The sequence below is a fragment of the Silurus meridionalis genome, chromosome 4 (assembly GCF_014805685.1).
Source record: "Silurus meridionalis isolate SWU-2019-XX chromosome 4, ASM1480568v1, whole genome shotgun sequence".
Taxonomy (NCBI): Eukaryota; Metazoa; Chordata; class Actinopteri; order Siluriformes; family Siluridae; genus Silurus; species Silurus meridionalis.
The window spans coordinates 13,929,159-13,947,608 of NC_060887.1; the positions used below are offsets into that span (position 1 = coordinate 13,929,159).

At 37.4% G+C, this 18,450-nt stretch overlaps 1 protein-coding gene and 1 long non-coding RNA gene across 6 annotated transcripts; one reads left to right on the plus strand and one right to left on the minus strand.

The window, feature by feature from the left end:
• Positions 1–146: 146 nt before the first annotated feature.
• dtna (dystrobrevin, alpha) lies at positions 147–18,407 on the minus strand. 5 transcript variants are annotated; one of them, XM_046847809.1, is made up of 23 exons: positions 14,532–15,235; positions 13,388–13,430; positions 12,817–12,884; positions 11,721–11,801; positions 11,288–11,501; positions 10,787–10,872; positions 10,352–10,503; positions 10,098–10,203; positions 8,580–8,746; positions 8,321–8,445; positions 6,937–6,945; positions 6,661–6,738; positions 6,189–6,260; positions 5,909–6,001; positions 5,452–5,542; positions 5,257–5,345; positions 5,057–5,170; positions 3,848–3,944; positions 2,380–2,542; positions 2,189–2,278; positions 1,942–1,999; positions 951–1,063; positions 147–875 (listed from the first exon to the last, which is right to left on the minus strand). In XM_046847809.1, exons 2-23 carry the CDS (start codon positions 13,414–13,416, stop codon positions 853–855), a joined length of 2,118 nt encoding a protein of 705 aa, XP_046703765.1. In that variant the 5' UTR covers positions 13,417–13,430; positions 14,532–15,235; the 3' UTR covers positions 147–852. The 5 variants fall into 5 exon arrangements, with proteins under 5 accessions (XP_046703765.1, XP_046703767.1, XP_046703768.1 ...); XM_046847811.1 differs by lacking the exons at positions 13,388–13,430; positions 14,532–15,235 and adding an exon at positions 18,221–18,407; XM_046847812.1 differs by lacking the exon at positions 13,388–13,430.
• LOC124384849 lies at positions 11,380–12,807 on the plus strand. The gene is made up of 3 exons (XR_006925630.1): positions 11,380–11,516; positions 11,914–11,975; positions 12,212–12,807. It is a non-coding gene; the product is annotated as an uncharacterized LOC124384849 (long non-coding RNA).
• Positions 18,408–18,450: the final 43 nt, after the last annotated feature.

Consider the following 18,450-nt stretch of genomic DNA (forward strand, 5'->3'; position numbering starts at 1 on the left):
GCCAAAATCATCAAAATGAAAAGAAAGAAACACTTGAAATATATCAGCCTGTGTGTGATAAATCTATACAATATACGAGTTTCACTTTTTGTATTGAAATACTAAAATAAATCAAGTTTTTAATTATATTCTAATTTATTGAGATGCACGTGTGTGTGTGTGTGTGTGTGTGTGTGTGTATATATGATATAACAGCTGCTGTGCCAAAACTGTGACCTTTATAAACGTCTATTGAATTAAATATTCATTTAGTACACAAACAAATCAAATGACTTCAGACATATGCTTAGAAAAAAACATAATAAACACAGTGGTTTAACTCGAGTTGCACAAAAGCGGAATTTTATGGTGCTTGGAAAGCTGACCTGTATTTCAATATGAATTTGAATCATATGAAATACATCACGTTCAATAAATTAGTCTAAATTTTTATTCTCTGTTTTAAACCTGCTATTGGTAAATTGTGCAATATTTCACTGTATATATGATTATGTTGATTAAGCTGATATGGTAAAAGTAAATAAAAAGAACGGACATATGCAAAGAAAGAGAGAAATGATAGCAGGCGAGTCAGCATGAGATATAAAGTGAGACATATGCTATTAAAAAAAATAGCAGCTTGTGTTAAACCTGATTTTCCCGCCACAATCTGAAGTACAGTACACAAAAACGTCAACAAAATAATGTCTTCACTTCATGGCACCAGTGGTGTTCTGACGAAGCCGCTCTGCATAATCTCTGAGTCGGTTCACAGTATTTTTTTTCTATATAGTCCAAAAAAAACCAGACATGTATATTTACAGAAGTGGTGTTAATGCTCAGTAGATTCAGCTGTTGCCATTGTCGAGTACTTCAGTACTGTGCGATTCCTCGGCCTAGAAGAGAGACACATACACTTATACTGTGTATATATATATATAATGTGTGTCTGTGTGTGTGTGTGCGCACACCATGTAGGCTTTCTCCAGCAGATGTTTTCTCGTCCATCCTCAGTTCTCTCTCCAGACGCTGCTCCAGCTCTTTCTCATAGTGTCCCTCTCCTTCTAGGTCCTCATTTTGCATCCTGTTGGTCCCAAAACAAGAACGTGAAATCATTCTCCTGCTGGAGTGCACACACTTTTACCACAATTGTAATAGAGAAAAAATATTTCTACAAAAAGATCTCAAGCTAAATTACAGGTTTGGTGTTTTTTGTTTTTTTTGTTGTTGTTGATCTTATATTTCAAGACCAGTTCCAAATCCCTTGCTGACCCTGACACCTACAGGTAAGAGTGTGTTATTACATCCCTATAGGCAGGCATAAAACTCTTAACACTGCATACTCTCAGGGTTTAGTGAGGTCCCTGTTACAGAAAGCTATTAAATATATATATATATATATATATATATATATATATATATATATATATATATATATATACGGTGGTGTGTTGAATGTATTTTATGTGTAGTTTGTTCTATTTTGATCTCTGTTCGTGCACCTATCAAGCTAATTTTGGGCAACGATTTGAGTAGTTTTGCAAACCTTGTTAACATGAATGTAAATAAGGTGTGATGACTAGAATAAACATCCTGTTTCGACTAGTGCCGTGGAAATCTCAATTAGTCTTCGGTAAGAGGAAATTATTTATAGTATGTATCATCTTGGGGACTTCTGGTGAGCCTTTTAATTAACTCTGGAGGAGCAGAACAATATGTCCATGAGGTAAAGCTGGATCTGGTTCAGCTCCTCTTATCTGTGTGGAGCCAGGCCAAGTTGAGCTACAAGTCCACGAGGTAGAGGTGTTTGGGGTTTGCTGTATATGTTGTATGGGATAGAGGTTAGCGTTTAGGCTAACAGGAGCAGTTGGATCAAATCCAGCCCTACCTACTGGACTCTTGTTTCCGCAGACTATGTTGAGCATTGTGACATTGTGAGTGTTTTAAGAGCTACTGAGTTACCGTGATGCGAGTCCATCAGATTCTGTGTCAATGTTGCTGTCAGTCTCACTTCCTGCTTCTAGAAATAACATAGCAAGAGAAAGGGTTAGAAATGGCTAAAATGTGGTGTTTAACGAGTTAAAAGTTGAAACAATTTTGTTTTGGAATACAACCAACTCACTTAACATCAATTCTGCCTTATAGGTGGTTATTTTCCTAGAACAGCATGACACAGAATGTCTTATTGCTTACTTAATGGACTGTTTACCCGAGTGAAGCTCTTTCACCAGTGAGGACATGGTGCTGGTGATGGAGTCCGCAGCCACGAGTAGGTCGTTTCTTAAGTTACGTCTCGAACCTAAATCATAAGAAGAGCAAAAGATGCATTAGCTCCAGGAAATAACTTGATTATTGTTGACTGTGCTGCTTATTTTTTTGTAATAAATATCGATTGCATACTCTGAGAAAAAGCTTGTATGACATCTCCACCTAACCCCATGAGCGAGTCTTGTGGCGTCTGACTGGGTGTGGTGTTGCCAGAAGTTGACGGTACAGGTGTTGGGATGGAACTGCTGGCTGTGTGGCTCGGGGAAGAACGAGAAGAGGAGCCTGGGCCCTGATTCTGACACACAATAGTTGAAATGTATTAAAATTAGCACAGGAAAAATAATAATTTTATTGTTTTGTGGTGGATTATTTTCAACCCCGCAGGGATACTGACATGATGGTAACATGTTAAAGCATGTTATTACTGACGAGTCAATTTTATGAAGGATATTCATGCAATTAATGCAAAAGTCAAACATGTGATTGGGTCTTTTTTTATACTCTTTTAAATACAATCCATCATCTTCCAACTTGGGTGAACCCATTCCCTCTTTAGATGCAGATTCAATTTCTATACACTTCTTGGGGTACCAATCTGGGTGCACTCCTCCAACTGATGTTAACAGAAGCTCTTGCTCAGGGTCTGCATGATTTTCTGCACTACATTGCTACCACATGATTAGCTGATTGGATAATTGGATAATTGCATAAATAAGCAGGTGTACATGCTTGCCTCAGTGGGTGTACATTTATTTATTTATATATATATATATATATATATATATATATATATATATATATATATATATATTACACACAGTGAGCAAAATAAGTATTTGAACACCCTGCTATTTTACAAGTTCTCCCACTTAGAAATAAATAATTTAAAAATCATATATTGTGATTTCTGGATTTTTTTATTAGATTATGTCTCTCACAGTGGACATGCACCTACGATGACAATTTCAGACCCCTCCATGATTTCTAAGTGGGAGAACTTGCAAAATAGCAGGGTGTTCAAATACTTATTTTCCTCACTGTATATATATATATAGTATATATATAGTATGTCTGTGGAGGTTTGAAAAAACTCCTTGTATGTTAGTGTGGTTGAAATCAGGGAAAACTGGGCTTTGAACCAGTTTCACACTACCATGTTTCTCAAATGCACACATAGCATAGAGCTCCATTCTGTCTCAAGTATCGAATCACGCCAGCTATCACACATTGCTTGGAATTATGACATATCAGTGTGAACAGTCTGGAACTTTCTCTACTTTATAGCAACCTGAGCATGCATTCAATCCCAGACGAGTTACTCATTCCTGAGGCATTTGTACACATGCAGAGAGCTTCACGTTATTCAAACAAAAATGTCGCTCTTATTTACATTATATAACATACAGTATATTACGACATTAATATCATTATCATCTCCACATTTGCATTCCTCAAACCCTTTTCTATTGTTCTTATGGTCATTATTGAATAATATGGCATAAAACAAATACCAGGCCAGGAGTCGAAACGGTTTAATTATCAAAAGCATTGTGTCTTGTCTACAACATTTCCTGTTTCATTTAATCAAATGATCTCCTACCTTTAACAGTAACATGAGCTGTTCCAGCTGTACCATCAGTTCTCTTCTGCTCTCTTGAAGGGCCGACATCCTGTCTTCTAGTTCTTCCTTTCTCTGCCTAATGGAATTAATAAAACAATGTGGAAGTTACTCTGACTAATCGCTGAAAACTTGGTGTCAGAATCTCCTGGTCTTATGCATCAAATCTAGGGGAGGTTTCAGACAACTATACTCATCTCCTCAAATCATAAACACAAGTAGTTCATGCAGAGCCACATTGTCACAAGTCTTTATTCTATTCGGCTTTTCAGTGGTTTTCGATACAGATACAGAGACGGATTCACAAGACTCGGTTGTCCATCATCGTTAGTAGAATTAATTGCACACCACAGGAATGGTTTTCTTCGCACCAGGTGACAAACAGAATCCATGCAGACTCTTCATTGGTGTCTGACAAATCTCAATGCTTGTTCTTATTCTGTTATCTCTCTATACCATCTCTTTAAATGATGTCATTTCCTCACATAGGCTTTTATACCTCTTTTGACACCCAACTTTTTCCTATCCTCTCCACCTTTCTCAGCATGTCAGGCACTGAAAATAAATCCTAATAAGACTGAGCTTTTGAACAGTCCTGGAGATGTGTACCTATGTCAAGATCTTGTGCTCTCTATTAAATACTCTCAGATTAATTGATGTCACAGTATGCAACCTTAGGGTACTTCTGGACAGACAAATATCCTTCTCTCCTTGTATCGATAACCTGAATTTGTAAGTTGTATATCTTGCAGTATATTTGAATGTTTGTTTTGTCATGAAGTGAGAGACACCTGGGCATTTTGTCTATGGGGAGGGGCATTAATGTTACAAAACTGGACTACAGAGCCTTGTTCCTGGCAAAATTGCCCCTGAATGCGTCTGCAATGAAGTCAGAATGCAGCTGCAGTTTCTTCAACATCACCTAATTTCTATTTCCTTACAAAGAGCGTGATGTGGCGGCTCTTTAGCACTTAAGTTCCCATTATAACCTAATGCTCATATAGTTCAGGAGGTGATTAGATGGACAGAATAAAGGTCTCAAGCACCACCACATCAATCTCTTTAAGCAGAGATGAAACTAGAGTTAAATCCCACTGCACCACTATAGCCATGTAGTCCAATGGCTTTTTAAACCAAAGTGAAAATAAAGGGACAAAATAAATCTTGGATGCCATTCTAGAGTATTTTTACCTAAGTAGGCGAAGCTCAGTGAGAAGTGTAGGGTTTTGCTGGCTTTTGTCACCCAGAGGCTGAGAGGCTTCATCATGCTGCTGCCGTAACCGTTGAATCTCTTGCAAGATTTCTCTGTGAAAAGCAGCGCAGTAAGTGACCTGATTTACCAAAACATACTTCTATATGGATTGCTAATCATTAATATGATTGTGTCTTACTTGTTCTTGGTTTCTAGTTCAGCAATAAGTTGCCTCTGTTGTTTGTTCGTGTCCAGAGAAAGAGACAGGTCAGTCGGCACTCTGGCTTGCTGCAGCACGGGCAAAAATGATTTAATGTCAGTGGTCCCAGTATTTACTGCTAACACTTATAAATGAGAAGCTGTGAAACAAAAACACAGTAATTGGCCATCTTACCGTTGTTGTTCTGTCGGCAGCCAATCGTGAAGCGTAGCGGGCAATGAGGTAGTGCTCATCATCCTGGTTATTAGTCCTGCTTTCCAGTAAACTATCAGTATAAGAAGGAATTGTTTTCGCATATGAAGGTTAGTGGATTAGGATGTAGTGAAGTAGAGATTATTATATACAGCACATTATATTGTTTATGCGAATGGTTAAAAGAAACAAAAGTATGCAATCATTAATAAGGTAGGTTTTTATAAGGGAAAAATGAATGGTTATTGCTTATATTATTAGGGCAAATTATACTGTATCAACCCTCCACAAAACAACCTCAGGCTGTTAGCAAGCGCCAAATCTCACCAATTTCCAAACTGGTCACCATGCCATATTAACTCCATTCTCTAAGATTATAAGAATAATATGGTGCAAGAAGCCATCGCTCTTGTTCCAGCCACATGCTAATCACACTAACCCGGTGCGATTCTTTTGAAGGAGGCTCACATATAAGCCAATGAGAACATGTTCATCAGCGAGTCTGTCCGCAATATCAAGGCTGTACTGAACCCTGGAAACAGCGTTTTATAAAACACATATTAGTCATTGGTATTGGTTTAGTCTCTGACTGTCAATTCTAATAAATTTAGAGGGGGGCTACAGCTAAGCCTGGTCTACAGGGGCATGTTCTACTTTTCTTTTTAAATAAAAAGAGTATAGCAGTAGGACATTTTTGGGATGAAATAAGACACTCTTACCCTTTTCCCTTCAGGAGATCTGGAGTATCCCTAGTCAGGAATTTTCTCTGTTTAATCTCCTCATTTTCGGCTCTGTGAAAGTTAATAAGTAATGCATAATAATAGATACATAAAAGCATAAACTCCAAATACCCAAATTGACACAAAATAAACATGGAAGTAAATGTGTGTTTTTAATTACATTTCTTATAGTCAAAGTTAGCTGGTATTTCCTAGTAAGAGTACAATAAACCAAATATAAGATTAATTTAAAAGAATTTGTTACTTTTTTGCATTATTTTGGCATAATTCAATGCCTGAAAAAGTCTTGTGTAAATGGTATGGTATAAATCATTTTAATGGAAATTTCTAGAAAGAAGCAAAATGATCTGCAAGAACAGTTTAAGAATAAAATGTTATATTTAATTGTGTTAGTATAGGAACCAGTTAGCAGTATAGGAAAATATGTATGTGTGTTCAACACTGCACTTACACTCTGAAAGGCTTGTTGGTCGAGGGCATGGTGTGAGACAATGTGTACTCATTCCCACTGTTTGCTGGCCTTGGAGGCCTGAATCAGAGACACAAGTTAGATAAAATGAAGAAATTACAGGACAAGATGATACAGAATTCAAGTGAGTGATGTATTGAGCTTTAATTTCATATTTCATTTTTTATTTTTTTACACCATCTAAGTGTTGGCAAGGTAAATAATAGTAGATGATGATGATTAGGGAATTTAATAGGCAAACAATGTGGGTCAACTTACCAAGTGTCACTATATTTGGTAGCAAAAGAGAAAAAAAGACAAAAAAAAAAAAAAAGATAATTAATGAAAGAATGACATTTATACGTATTGTATTATAGCAAAATATCAACTATAGCAAATTTAAATTTTGTTTTTAAAGAACAGCCTGTCATTTTTCTTTTTCAATTTACAACCCCAAATCCAAAGTTAGGATGCTGTGAAAAAAATGTAGATAAAAACAAAATGCAATGCTTTACAAATCTCATAAACCCATATTTTATTCACAATAAAACCTGAAAAATATAAAGTAAGTATATAAAAATGGTAAGGAAAAAGAGGGTATTTTGAGTTTGATGGCTGCAACATGTCTAAACAATAAAAATGGTGAAATGGGGCAACAAAACGCTGAGAAAAAAATACGTTACTAATAAGAAATAGCTTGAGGAACATTTTGCAACTAATTAGGTTGATTGGGTATAAAAAGAGATGCAAAATCTCTCAGAAGTAAAGATGGGCAGAGGGTCACTATTCTTAAAAAAAAAAAACTGTCTACAGTTTGCTTTTGCCATTTAATAATGCAGGTTAAAGCTCTATCATGCAAAGTAGGAGCCATATGTGAACATGATCCAGAAACACTGCTGTCTTCTTTGGGCCAAAGCTCAATTCAGGGAGAGACTTGTTTATTTCAGGAAGATGATGTTTAACCGTATACTACCTCCACTGCAACAACATGGCTTCCTAGTAAATGAGTGTTGAACTGGCCTGACTGCAGTCCAGACCATTCAACAATTGAAAACATTTGATGCATCATAAAGCTAAAAATGATAGACAACCCAGAACTTTTGCACAGCTAAAACCCTGTATCAGACACAAATGGGACAACCTTCCACTCCCAAAACCTCACCAACTAAGAGGGGATGCTACACAGGGCTAAACTTGCGCAAATATTTTTGAGATGTTGCAGCTATTGAATTTAAAATGACCTCATTCTAGTCTATATTCTACTGTGAATAACATTTGTGTTTATTATATTAGCAAAATATTGCATTGTTATTCTTTACATTTTACACAGCATTACAATTTTGTGGAATTGGGGTTGTATATTTACAAACAAATTGTAAGGTTACCATGATTACCATTCACTGTTATTGTGTTAGAAAACAATGTAACTGGCTGTTCCAGTAACATAAAAACAATAACATATTCGAACAACCATATTAAAATCAACTTTTATAGTTTGCAGCTACTGTTCAAGAAAATGATTAATCCAATGACCAATAAAAATCCAGAATTCAATACCACTGTGGTCTACATGGCTATCATTAGTGAACATGTATAGGTTATGACACTGCAACAAGTTCTATTTAAAAACATCACATCAGTACCATTTTCACTACTGACTTACACTACGTGAGCAAGGTTAAGAGGTTTCTCAGGAGCATCAGAGAACATGGGATGGAGAGGTTCTCGGTTGGAAGCACAGCTCAGAGACTTGCTAAGAGCATTTGATAGCTTCTTTGCAGGAGATTTCTGGAGGGAATAAAGAAATAATACTATTATACTAACGTACTAATGTTCTGTTGTTTCTTCTTTTTCTATTATTGTCATTGAAGCATTAAAATCTGTGCTTTGTGAAAGAATTGGTGAAACCTGGCATGTCTTACCCATGATGTGTATTCCTTCATCTGGTGCTGGTTGCTATGGGAGCCTGAGGCATGTCCCTTCCAAAAGCACTCCTGACAGAGCTGGTAATTATGGCATTGTTGGCAACGGTAGCGAAATCCCATCATGCTTTGGCTGTGGCAGTAGGAGCACTCAACTGGGTGGAAGACTAGAGGAGAATAAAAAAACAAATGAAGCCACACCTTTTAGCACAACATACGCTCCCATGTTCTGTTTACTAGCACCCCATGGATTTATGGCATCTTGATTATGCTGCAATGAAATTATAATTATAGCTATAATATGAAATAAAGTCCTTTATAACCCTATAATAGTCTGTGTGTACAAATACAATGTGACGAAAGATAAAATGTAAGAAAGCACTCAGAAGATGCTTTTTCAGTCTTCAAGTGCCCAATGTAGTCTTTGATTTCTGATTTCCACTGATAGGAGTAGAAACATTTCTGCTGTTGTAGCCCATCCTCATCGAAGTTGTGTAATCGGAGATGCTTTTCTGCACATTTGTCTTCTTCTTTTTCTTCTTCTTCTTCTTCTTCTTTTGGCTTCTCCCATTAGGGGGTGCCACAGTGGATCATCCGTCTCCATACCCCTCTGTCCTCTACATCTGCCTCTTTCAACCCAACTACCTGCATGTCTTCCCTCACCACATCCATAAACCTACTCCTTGGTCTTCCTCTTTTCCTCCTTCCTGGTGGCTCCATCCTCAGCATTCTCCTACCGATATACCCCATGTCCCTCCTCTGCACATGTCCAAACCTTCTCAATCTCGCCTCCCTCACCTTGTCTCCAAAACGTCCTACATGCGCTGTCCCAATAATAAACTCATTTCTAATCCAGTCAATCCTCATCACTCCCAACGAAAACCTCAACATCTTCAGCTCTGCTACCTCCAGCTCCACCTCCTGTCTTTTACTCAATGCCACTGTCTCTAAACCATACAACATCGCAGGTCTCACCACAGTCCTATAAACTTTCCCTTTCACTCTTACAGATACCCTTCTATCACAAATCACTCCTGTCACTCTTCTCCACCCACTCCACCCTGCCTGCACTCTTTTCTTCACTTCTCTTACACACTCTTCATTACTTTGCACTGTTGACCCCAGGTACCTGAACTCCTCCACCTTCACCACCTCTTCTACCTGCAACTGCACCACTCCACTGCCCTCCCTCTCATTCACACACATTTACTCTGTCTTACTCCTACTGACTTTCATAATCACCAACATTTGTACAGCATGCTTATTTAAGATTCTGCCAACTAAAACCAGTATATTAATTCTGGTTCTCATCAACAAACGCAGTTCTATCTGCAGAACAGCTCCCTTTAGGCCACCAAACACCAAAATCGCATAATTGTATTAGCAGTACCAACATTAACTGAAGTTCTTGCTCAAACTGAATTGGCTAACCAGATAATCGTATAAATGGGGTGTGGTCTCGGTGTTCCCAATAAAGCCAGATAGTAAGTAAACCTGAGAAGATTATAAAAACCTCACCGTTCTCCACATTAGCCAGCCGGTGCATAAGTGGCAACCATACAAGACACTGTGGTGGAGGATCAGACATGAAGGTGTCCAGGAAAATGTTCAGAGAAACCTGTTTCTGTAATAAAGCACATGGATTATAATGTAACCTGGTTAATGAATACATTTGTATTTGCATGCTGATCTTCTAGATTGGTTGGAACTATAGAGTTTGATTCCATAGCTAAAATTAAACATTACAATGTAAACAGTAAAGTTTTCCTTACTTGTGCAAAGCAAATCCTTGCGGTCTGTTCAGTGTAGCTAAAAGATGGTCCCTCGAAAATGGTAACGGGCAGCTTGAGCACCTCCTTTAAGAATTGGTCAAACTGGGAATAAATCATCATGCCTGTGGGATCTGATATCTGAGAAAAAATATCTGAGCAACAATGACAAAGAAAGAATGTAAATACTCAATTTTTCTCCCTTCATCTTTACTAAGAAGATCACTGCAGATCACTGGGAGAATATATTTCATAATATATGTAACAACCCCTGGTGACTAGATCTTTGAAACAGTCAAGTTCCTCTTTATAAGCGAAGCTTACTTTCCGTGGTCTTGTTAAATCATGATAAAAGGACACATTAGGCTCTTCAGCATAAGTTTCATTTATCAACATTACTCAACTCAGCCCAGAGGTAAAATTCAAGGTGGAGCTTACATCTTAATTTGTCCATTATCTTTCCGCCACATAATGTAGCAAGTGCCATCTTCACCACAAATACTGAGATCTTGCCTAGGCCTTCCCTACAAAAGAAGTGAAACATAAAGTGAATCATTAAAATTACTGATACGATCGATGATATAATTAATGAAAGTCGCTGGCCCCTAAGTGATCATAACCATGAAACATTTTGCTACAGTGCTGAGGAGAAATGAGCTCTAAAACCCAGGTGCAAGCTAGGGCTAGCATTACCACCAGAAGAACTTCTACTTCTACACAATCACTTGAGATGTGAAAGTCCAATGCTATCTGGGCCAGGAATAGATGTACAAGTAATGCTTAACATATGTAACTGTGGCTGTTATGTGCAAGTAATGCTTATGTGTTTCTGTCTTAAAAACTGGGAGGGATTAGCCCTGCTAATCCACTTATACCTGACAACCCTGCTTAGGACCAACTGTCATAGCATTGCGTCTATTCACGCAAAAGAGTTCTTACGGGTCGTATGCCGCCAACAAAAAATTGAGCAGAAGTAACACAGACTGATCCACGTTGATCTGGTGTGTCGTAGGCATTCGCTTATTTAGCTGGAAGAAGATAGTGGACAATATTGCTTCAAGTCGAGCCACTGAGAATTCTGTGGTGAGGTCCATGGCGTTAAGGCCATTCTCCCGGAAGGCTTCGATAAGGTTCCAGATGTCCACTGAGTGCACTGCAAGCAGAGAGGGTGGGTAATGTAAGGACAAAAATGGCTTGTGGGATTTTGACTAATTGAATTTTCATTTTTCTTTCGAACACAAACGATATAATTGTATAAAACTGTATAATGCAATCATGCCAAAAAGAAAATCCTAATGGTTATTTTGTCACTTCATTGTTTACAGGGTTAGTGTCTCACCACAGCTTATTTATTGTTAAAGGAGATACTTACAGTTGCACCTTTTCTGAATAAATCTGAGCTTGCATGCAGTTCTATAGGTGGAAAGTCTGATAGAATCCAACTGCAGAGCTCCTGAAATGAGAAAACGACTGATTTTTGATATGGTGATGTTTTCTGTAATAAGATGTTTATATAGTAATTATGGAAGTGTCCAGTTCTTTTTTCCATTCTCTGACATATTCAGTATAAGCTACAGGAGTCAGTGGCTTCTTTGCAGTAGGAGCAGCTGCATTTTCAGAGAGTCTGGTGAGGAAACATTTTTTTAGCTTCTATGAATTAAACTTTATTAAACATTATATGTAACTATGTGTTACTACTTGTGGCAGTAGAGGACCACATTTAATGAAGGGGTTGTAACAAGAAGTCAACTTCATCTTCCTCTATTTAAAACACACAGTGTTTTACAATGTGCAAGAGTGGCGTATTTTTTTTAAATACTAAATGAATGACAACAGTGATCTGATCTTTTTTTTTTTTTTTAGCTCTTCAGACCTGTTGCATCTTGAAGCCCTATTTCTGGATGGGGTTCTCATCAAATAAAAAAAATCTCGCTGCCACTAAGGATGCTCCACATGAACAGCTCCACATGCTCCACATGAGAAGCCTAATAAACCCTTGAGATTACTGTGGAGGGTTATCACTTAGTAACCAGGAAGAAGGCAGTGGGCTGCAATTAATACAAAGAGTTTTGCTACAATAGCTTAGGACTATAATTGCCATTGAGTTTTGCAATTGAGTCTCCAGCAGTGAACTTAAAAAATGATGAAAGTATAATAAATGAATATCATATAATTCAGAGGAAGATGGGCTTTGTTTAGAATCAGGTTTCTATAAAGGTTTCTTTCTCATATCATCTTAGGATTTTTTTTTCATGCGACTGTCACCTTTAGGGAGAAATGTACATGACTGAACTGGCATAAATCTGTATTTCTGTGAATCCGCTCTGTAACAATGTTTATTCTCAAAGTGCTATGTTGTTCTCCTGTGATATTACTGCAACGGGTTGTTTATAGGAACTTAGAGCCATATGTAAAACATGTGTTGTGTGTTTTTGTTTTTTAATCATTAATCGGTGTAAATAACTTACGCATCTCAGCAAACAGTTGTCTTCTGTCGGCCATGGTGCCACTGCTACGCTCAGCTTTCTCAATCATTCTGGCAAAACAAAACAAATGACAATAGAACTGAGATACTTTGTGCTTCTCCGTGATCACGCCTCGTGTTTTACACTTAAAGTCCCATTAGCTGCATGTAATCTTGTTACAGGGAAAGTGTAACAGGTGAGAGTATAAATCTCATATGTATTTTTGTGATAATGTGGTTAAGGCATGCATACTCTTGTAATCCTTAGAAAGTACAGTCTGTCGCTGTAAAGCAGGACAAAGAGAAGTGTGAGCACAATGGTGAAGAGCCATGGCTGACTGCACACAGCTAACCCTGTCATTCTGATCATGTGATCCATCGCTACAGCAACAGGGAATCCAATCATCCATGTCCCAAAAGGAAGGTGAAACCAAAGAGCATGCGATGGGAGAACATCGAGGGGTGCGCTTCGTTTTAATAATTAAGGTTTAATAATGTTTCGTGCTAACGTTTGCGATATTTCTGCTAGGGTTAACATTAGGGTCTGTAGCACATTGAATGCACATTGAACTTACAAATCTGTGCAGTAAAATCCATCTTTCATTATCCTTCATCTCACTACAAGTTAAAGGAAAAAACTGTCATAGCATGACATTATAAACATACACAAAGTGCAAAGTAATTTGATTTTGCTGACTCAAGTGCTATTTTAATCTATAAGCTGCTGAATGTTTGTGTCTTGAGCCGTTTTGCTCAATAAAACCCGTGATTGTAATGTGTAGAACTCTGTCATATATCATTGTAATAATCTTTTATTTCTATTTTATTATATTGGAGAACAAAAAAAGATATGTTTATAATCCTCAATTTCAATACCTGATGTTCAGATCCTCCGAAACAATAATTTTATTAGATTTTTTTTCTTTTTAATGGCAGTGTTCAGTGAAACGGTGTAGGTTACACCCCGCATTAACAAAGATGTCATATTTAAAGGTCCAAGCACCAAATCAACTCAAACCCAAATGTGTGGACTTTGTGAAAAATATTACATTAAAATTTCAAGTGAAGCTTTTGAAATAAATCTGGACTAAGGGGTGGATCCTGGTTACAATATTAAAAAAAAAACACTGCTTTAGATTATCCATGTGGAATCATCTGCGATAGCAGAAGATGAGTCACTCTTCAAGTCAAGCATTAGGATGAATCTAACATCTTGCACTTCAACTTCAACTTCAGCCAGGATACTAAAGATAGCATGAATGTAAAGGATGTAACTGTGTGCCAAAGCCTGAAATAACACAACCATTAAACAACTATAGGAGAAATAAATTAACCTTCTGATCAATTCGATTTGAGAATTTCACAGCATGGAAGTGAAATATTTAAGTATGTTTTCTTTCCATTAGGACAGACAGGTTACTGAACATGACCAAAATCTGACAGAGACACCCTTTTCGAGCCTGTTCCTTTCATAAGCGTGTAATGCATGATTAGGTTTAGAGAATGTCCTGCCCTTGAGCTGGGAAAGCATTAACACCAGCCAACAGTTGATATGAACTGGAATTTTATAGAAAATAATAATAATAGATAAAATGTTGGGCTGAGTATCTAAACCAGGATAAAAAATTTTTACTCTAAATATTTACATGTAACAAAAATAACCATGAATATCACAGGGCCTTTCATGTAAACAAGCACAGATTTAGCATGAAGACATACCCGATGGAGAACACCACGGTCTGTCTCTTTCTTCCTGTCTCTCTCTCTCTTGTATTTACAAAGTTGTGCTGCCTGTAATGTTGTTCCTGCCGTTCCCTCTTGCTTCGTCAATAGGCCCAAGCACCGCAACAAAAGCCGGGCAGTGAAGCGAGAGCAGCCAGCTGAAATTAGAAACTGTCAGGCTCCAGCCTGCGCTGCCTCTATCTTTAACTTCAAATGAGCGAGCCTTACATTCCTGCTCAGCTCAGACGGCTGCCTTAGCTCCAGTTCCACTTGCTGGGCCTTTTTCTGGCGTCTTTTGCCCTCGTACAGCCACTGTGTGTGAATGTAATTAAAAGAAAGACAATACGGAGTAGTAGCTGAGGATAAATCTAATAAACGGCCTACACCGGTACTGATACGCTCCTAATTCATGGTAATGACCCGTATTACGAGAACCTATAACAGTAGCTGTGAAAGTAGTTGCTTCAAGGCAAACCACAGGTTTACATTTATGTGATTATTCCAATACCTTATCGGTCCTTTTTGCGACAGCTTATTTACACGGTCTTGTATTGTGTGCAATTGATGATTGGATAAAGTTTCCTATTAAACGGGTATGGAAGGAGACTCCAGTGTCAGCAAAATGAAACTTTCAGACCTAATGCAGGAAGTGTTTAAACAAATGCTACAGAATAAGTCAGAACAAAAACTGATTTGTTTAGTGGACAATACATGCAAAAATAAACAGATGATGTCATGTTTTAAGAAGTACAAATTTACATATTTAAATTTGATGTGATATAAGAGGAATAAATAGTAATCCTTGTAATATACCACGCCATACACTCATAGCAGCTGATGTCCAATAATATAGTAGTGCTATGTAGCCCTTAGCCTACACTGAAGTCATGATATAAGTTCACATGACATCCAAAGACATGTGAATTAGAGCATAGCTTGATGTCATTAAATGTCACATTACATAAAACAAATTTGGCATAGGTTGACACTGTGATATAAGTTTTTATGTCACTGAATGACATCACAATATAGAACACATTTGCCACAATTTGTTGATCTATATAACAACATGACAGTGCACATTTGGCACACTTAATGCCATGTCATCAAATTTAATGACGACACAGCACTGTCACGAAGCAACATAGAGCAGATATAGATATAGTTTGATGCCCACTTAACTCTGGCATCATGGAATCATGACACCAAACATTATAACCTGACTTGATACATTGATGTCATGTGATCAAATGTCACATGACAGACATCACAGCAAATATCGTTATAATACCAAATATTGCCATAATTGGCAAGAGTGATGTCATCGAATTTAAATTACAACACATAGCACACAACCTGCCATGACTTCCAACATCATAACACAACACAGAACAGACTTGTCACAGTTTGATGCCATAAGCAGTCGTTGCATGACATAAAGCACACTTAGTATAGTATGACATCATGACTTGTCAAATCAAATGTCACCTGATGTCATGTCATGACATATGCCACTTATTACAGCAACATATAGTATTATATGTCTGATCGCCATTGTTTCTTATTTAATCTGGTCTTTTCTGCACTTGTGCCCGACAGCTTTGCCACATTCAAACAAAACCCACACACATCCTACACATCCTAATACTGTATTACTGTAGCTGTTTTTCACTCACGATCAAGAAAATTACACTCATCTCTCTACGCGGCACCTGGATTTATTTATCGTGGCTGCTATGGAAATGTGCTGCTGTGTTCCCATAATAATAATAATAAAAAAAAGCTGCCAGATTCTTGTGAAGTTCCACTAAATAACACCACCATAACTCACAGTGCTTTCAGCACTCAGTGTTATTATGACATGGAACATTAATTTTGATGCGCAGCATTCCCGTGTCAGCGCAGAACTCCTGGTCATTCCTGACACATTTACAGCTGTTTTCAACAACAGCGAGTGTGAAGGGGAATTTGAAAATGAGTGTCTATTTACTTTGAATTTTTTTTTGTCTTTGTTTAAAGTAAGCGGTAACGACCGTGCGAATTCTGTGTTCTTGTATTATTACTTGTTACAATGTATGAGATGATGATTAAAAAAAATGGTGGCTGGAGTCTATAACAGACTGCTTGTGTTCTCCATGACAGACTTTAGGAGGATAAGAACTCTTTTCTATGTAGTTTACTTCATTAATCAGCACAAACATTGTGTGCAGAAAATGAGCTCACGTAGGGTGGAAGTTAAAAGTAATGTGGAGGTTTATTTCTGTCCGTTAACATGTTTGGTTTCACCATCGCTACATATTTCACCAGAAATATAAATCTGACACCACAATCTAATCACACTCTCTTCTGCTAATCGGAGGGTAGGTAGTAAGAATTCCTGCCCTGTTAGAAATCAGTGTTGGCAGGGGTTACTTTAAGGGTGCCAAAAAATGTGAGAACAGCCACGTTCCCTTTTTGTTGCATGGAGTTTTGTGATTCAAGCTGTTTCAACATGCTAGCTTAACCAACTATGATTGTGCCCTTCTGTCCATGCTGCTAGATTTACAAACAAAATAGCATCAACAAAATTCCAAATTCCAAAATTCCAGTGTGATACATAATAATTAGCAGACTGGCCAGTTACAGTAGCAAACAGCAAGACCGCAGTTTCGCCCACTTGTCATATATTGTTGTGCAAATCCAAAAACTTGCAAATTCACAGGTCAAATATGAAAGCACATGCAAGCGAATGCACATCTTTTATGTCCACAGTCCTTTCCCTTTCAGTGAACTGACCTTAGTGATTTGACATTTTATTGATTATTTGTTTTAGGTTTCACCTCTGTTGTGGAAAAGCTGACATGCGTAGTATTGAGCTTCCCTGTTGCCATAACAATGGGTCGGAAATTGTAAATGCTGCAGCAAAACTATAAATATTGGCACCTCTTACGATGCATGTTATAACTGCGTTAACTGCAGGAATTAAGCCATGACAACAAATCAGGGTAAATCTGTCGAACAATATAACCCTGACTGTTTAACCTGATCTATACTTGAATTCATTTTTATTTTCAATTAAAACAATAACTTAAGTCACAGGTTACAATTATTTGTATAGAAGGCTTCCTTTTGCAGAGATTTCTCACCCTGCTCCTCAATTAGCTAATTAACAGTCCTTCTTAGTGGGTGTGTTAGAGCAGGAAAAACACTAAAATATGCAGCACTGGGGGTTCTCTAGGAGCAGGGTTGGAAACCTGTGACCTATAAGAATAGTGTTGTGGCATTAATCATATCATTTAAACAATCTGCATTTATTTGAGATGCATGTAAACAAAATAATTATATATATATATATATATATATATATATATATATATATATATATATATATATATATATATATATAATATATATAGCATACGGTGTGTATGCACAGTAATAATAATAATTACAATTTTGATTTTGTTAATATAACTCAATAATTATATAATTAAATAACAATAATAACAACAACAATAATAATAATCCAAAGCAATGTTTCACACTTTTTGTCTAAACCCACAGTGTTTATTTTCAGCAGTACTCTAAAATGCTTTTTGCATTGCCATGTTCATGCAATTTTATTAACAAAAAAGAAAACACGACTTCATCCACATATTTTGGTGAGTGCATCCATAGCGCGAGCCTGAATTGCACTTGCTACTCACCAGCGCGAGACATCAGTGTGAGGCAAATATATAATATAGCTAAAATAATAAAACAAAATCGCTCAGGTTATCAGAGCAGAGCCATAAAAACTGGCCATGGTGTGAAGATGGAACCGCTGTCTTCCTTTCTGTCCGCTGTCTCTCCCCCGTCCACGGCGCCGCGTCTCCTCGATTACGTCATGCGAAATCTCTCTACGAGGAATCAACCGGCATAGGCGAGTCATTTTACT

Coding starts and splice junctions, on each gene's coding strand:
- dtna (XM_046847809.1), bottom strand. CDS start 13,416: ATGAAAGATGGATTTTACTGCACAGATTT. Junction 8,446..8,579: donor TGAAGGAATACACATCATGG/GTAAGACATGCC, acceptor TATTCCCTCCAG/AAATCTCCTGCAAAGAAGCT. Junction 5,543..5,908: donor CTTCAAAAGAATCGCACCGG/GTTAGTGTGATT, acceptor TTATACTGATAG/TTTACTGGAAAGCAGGACTA.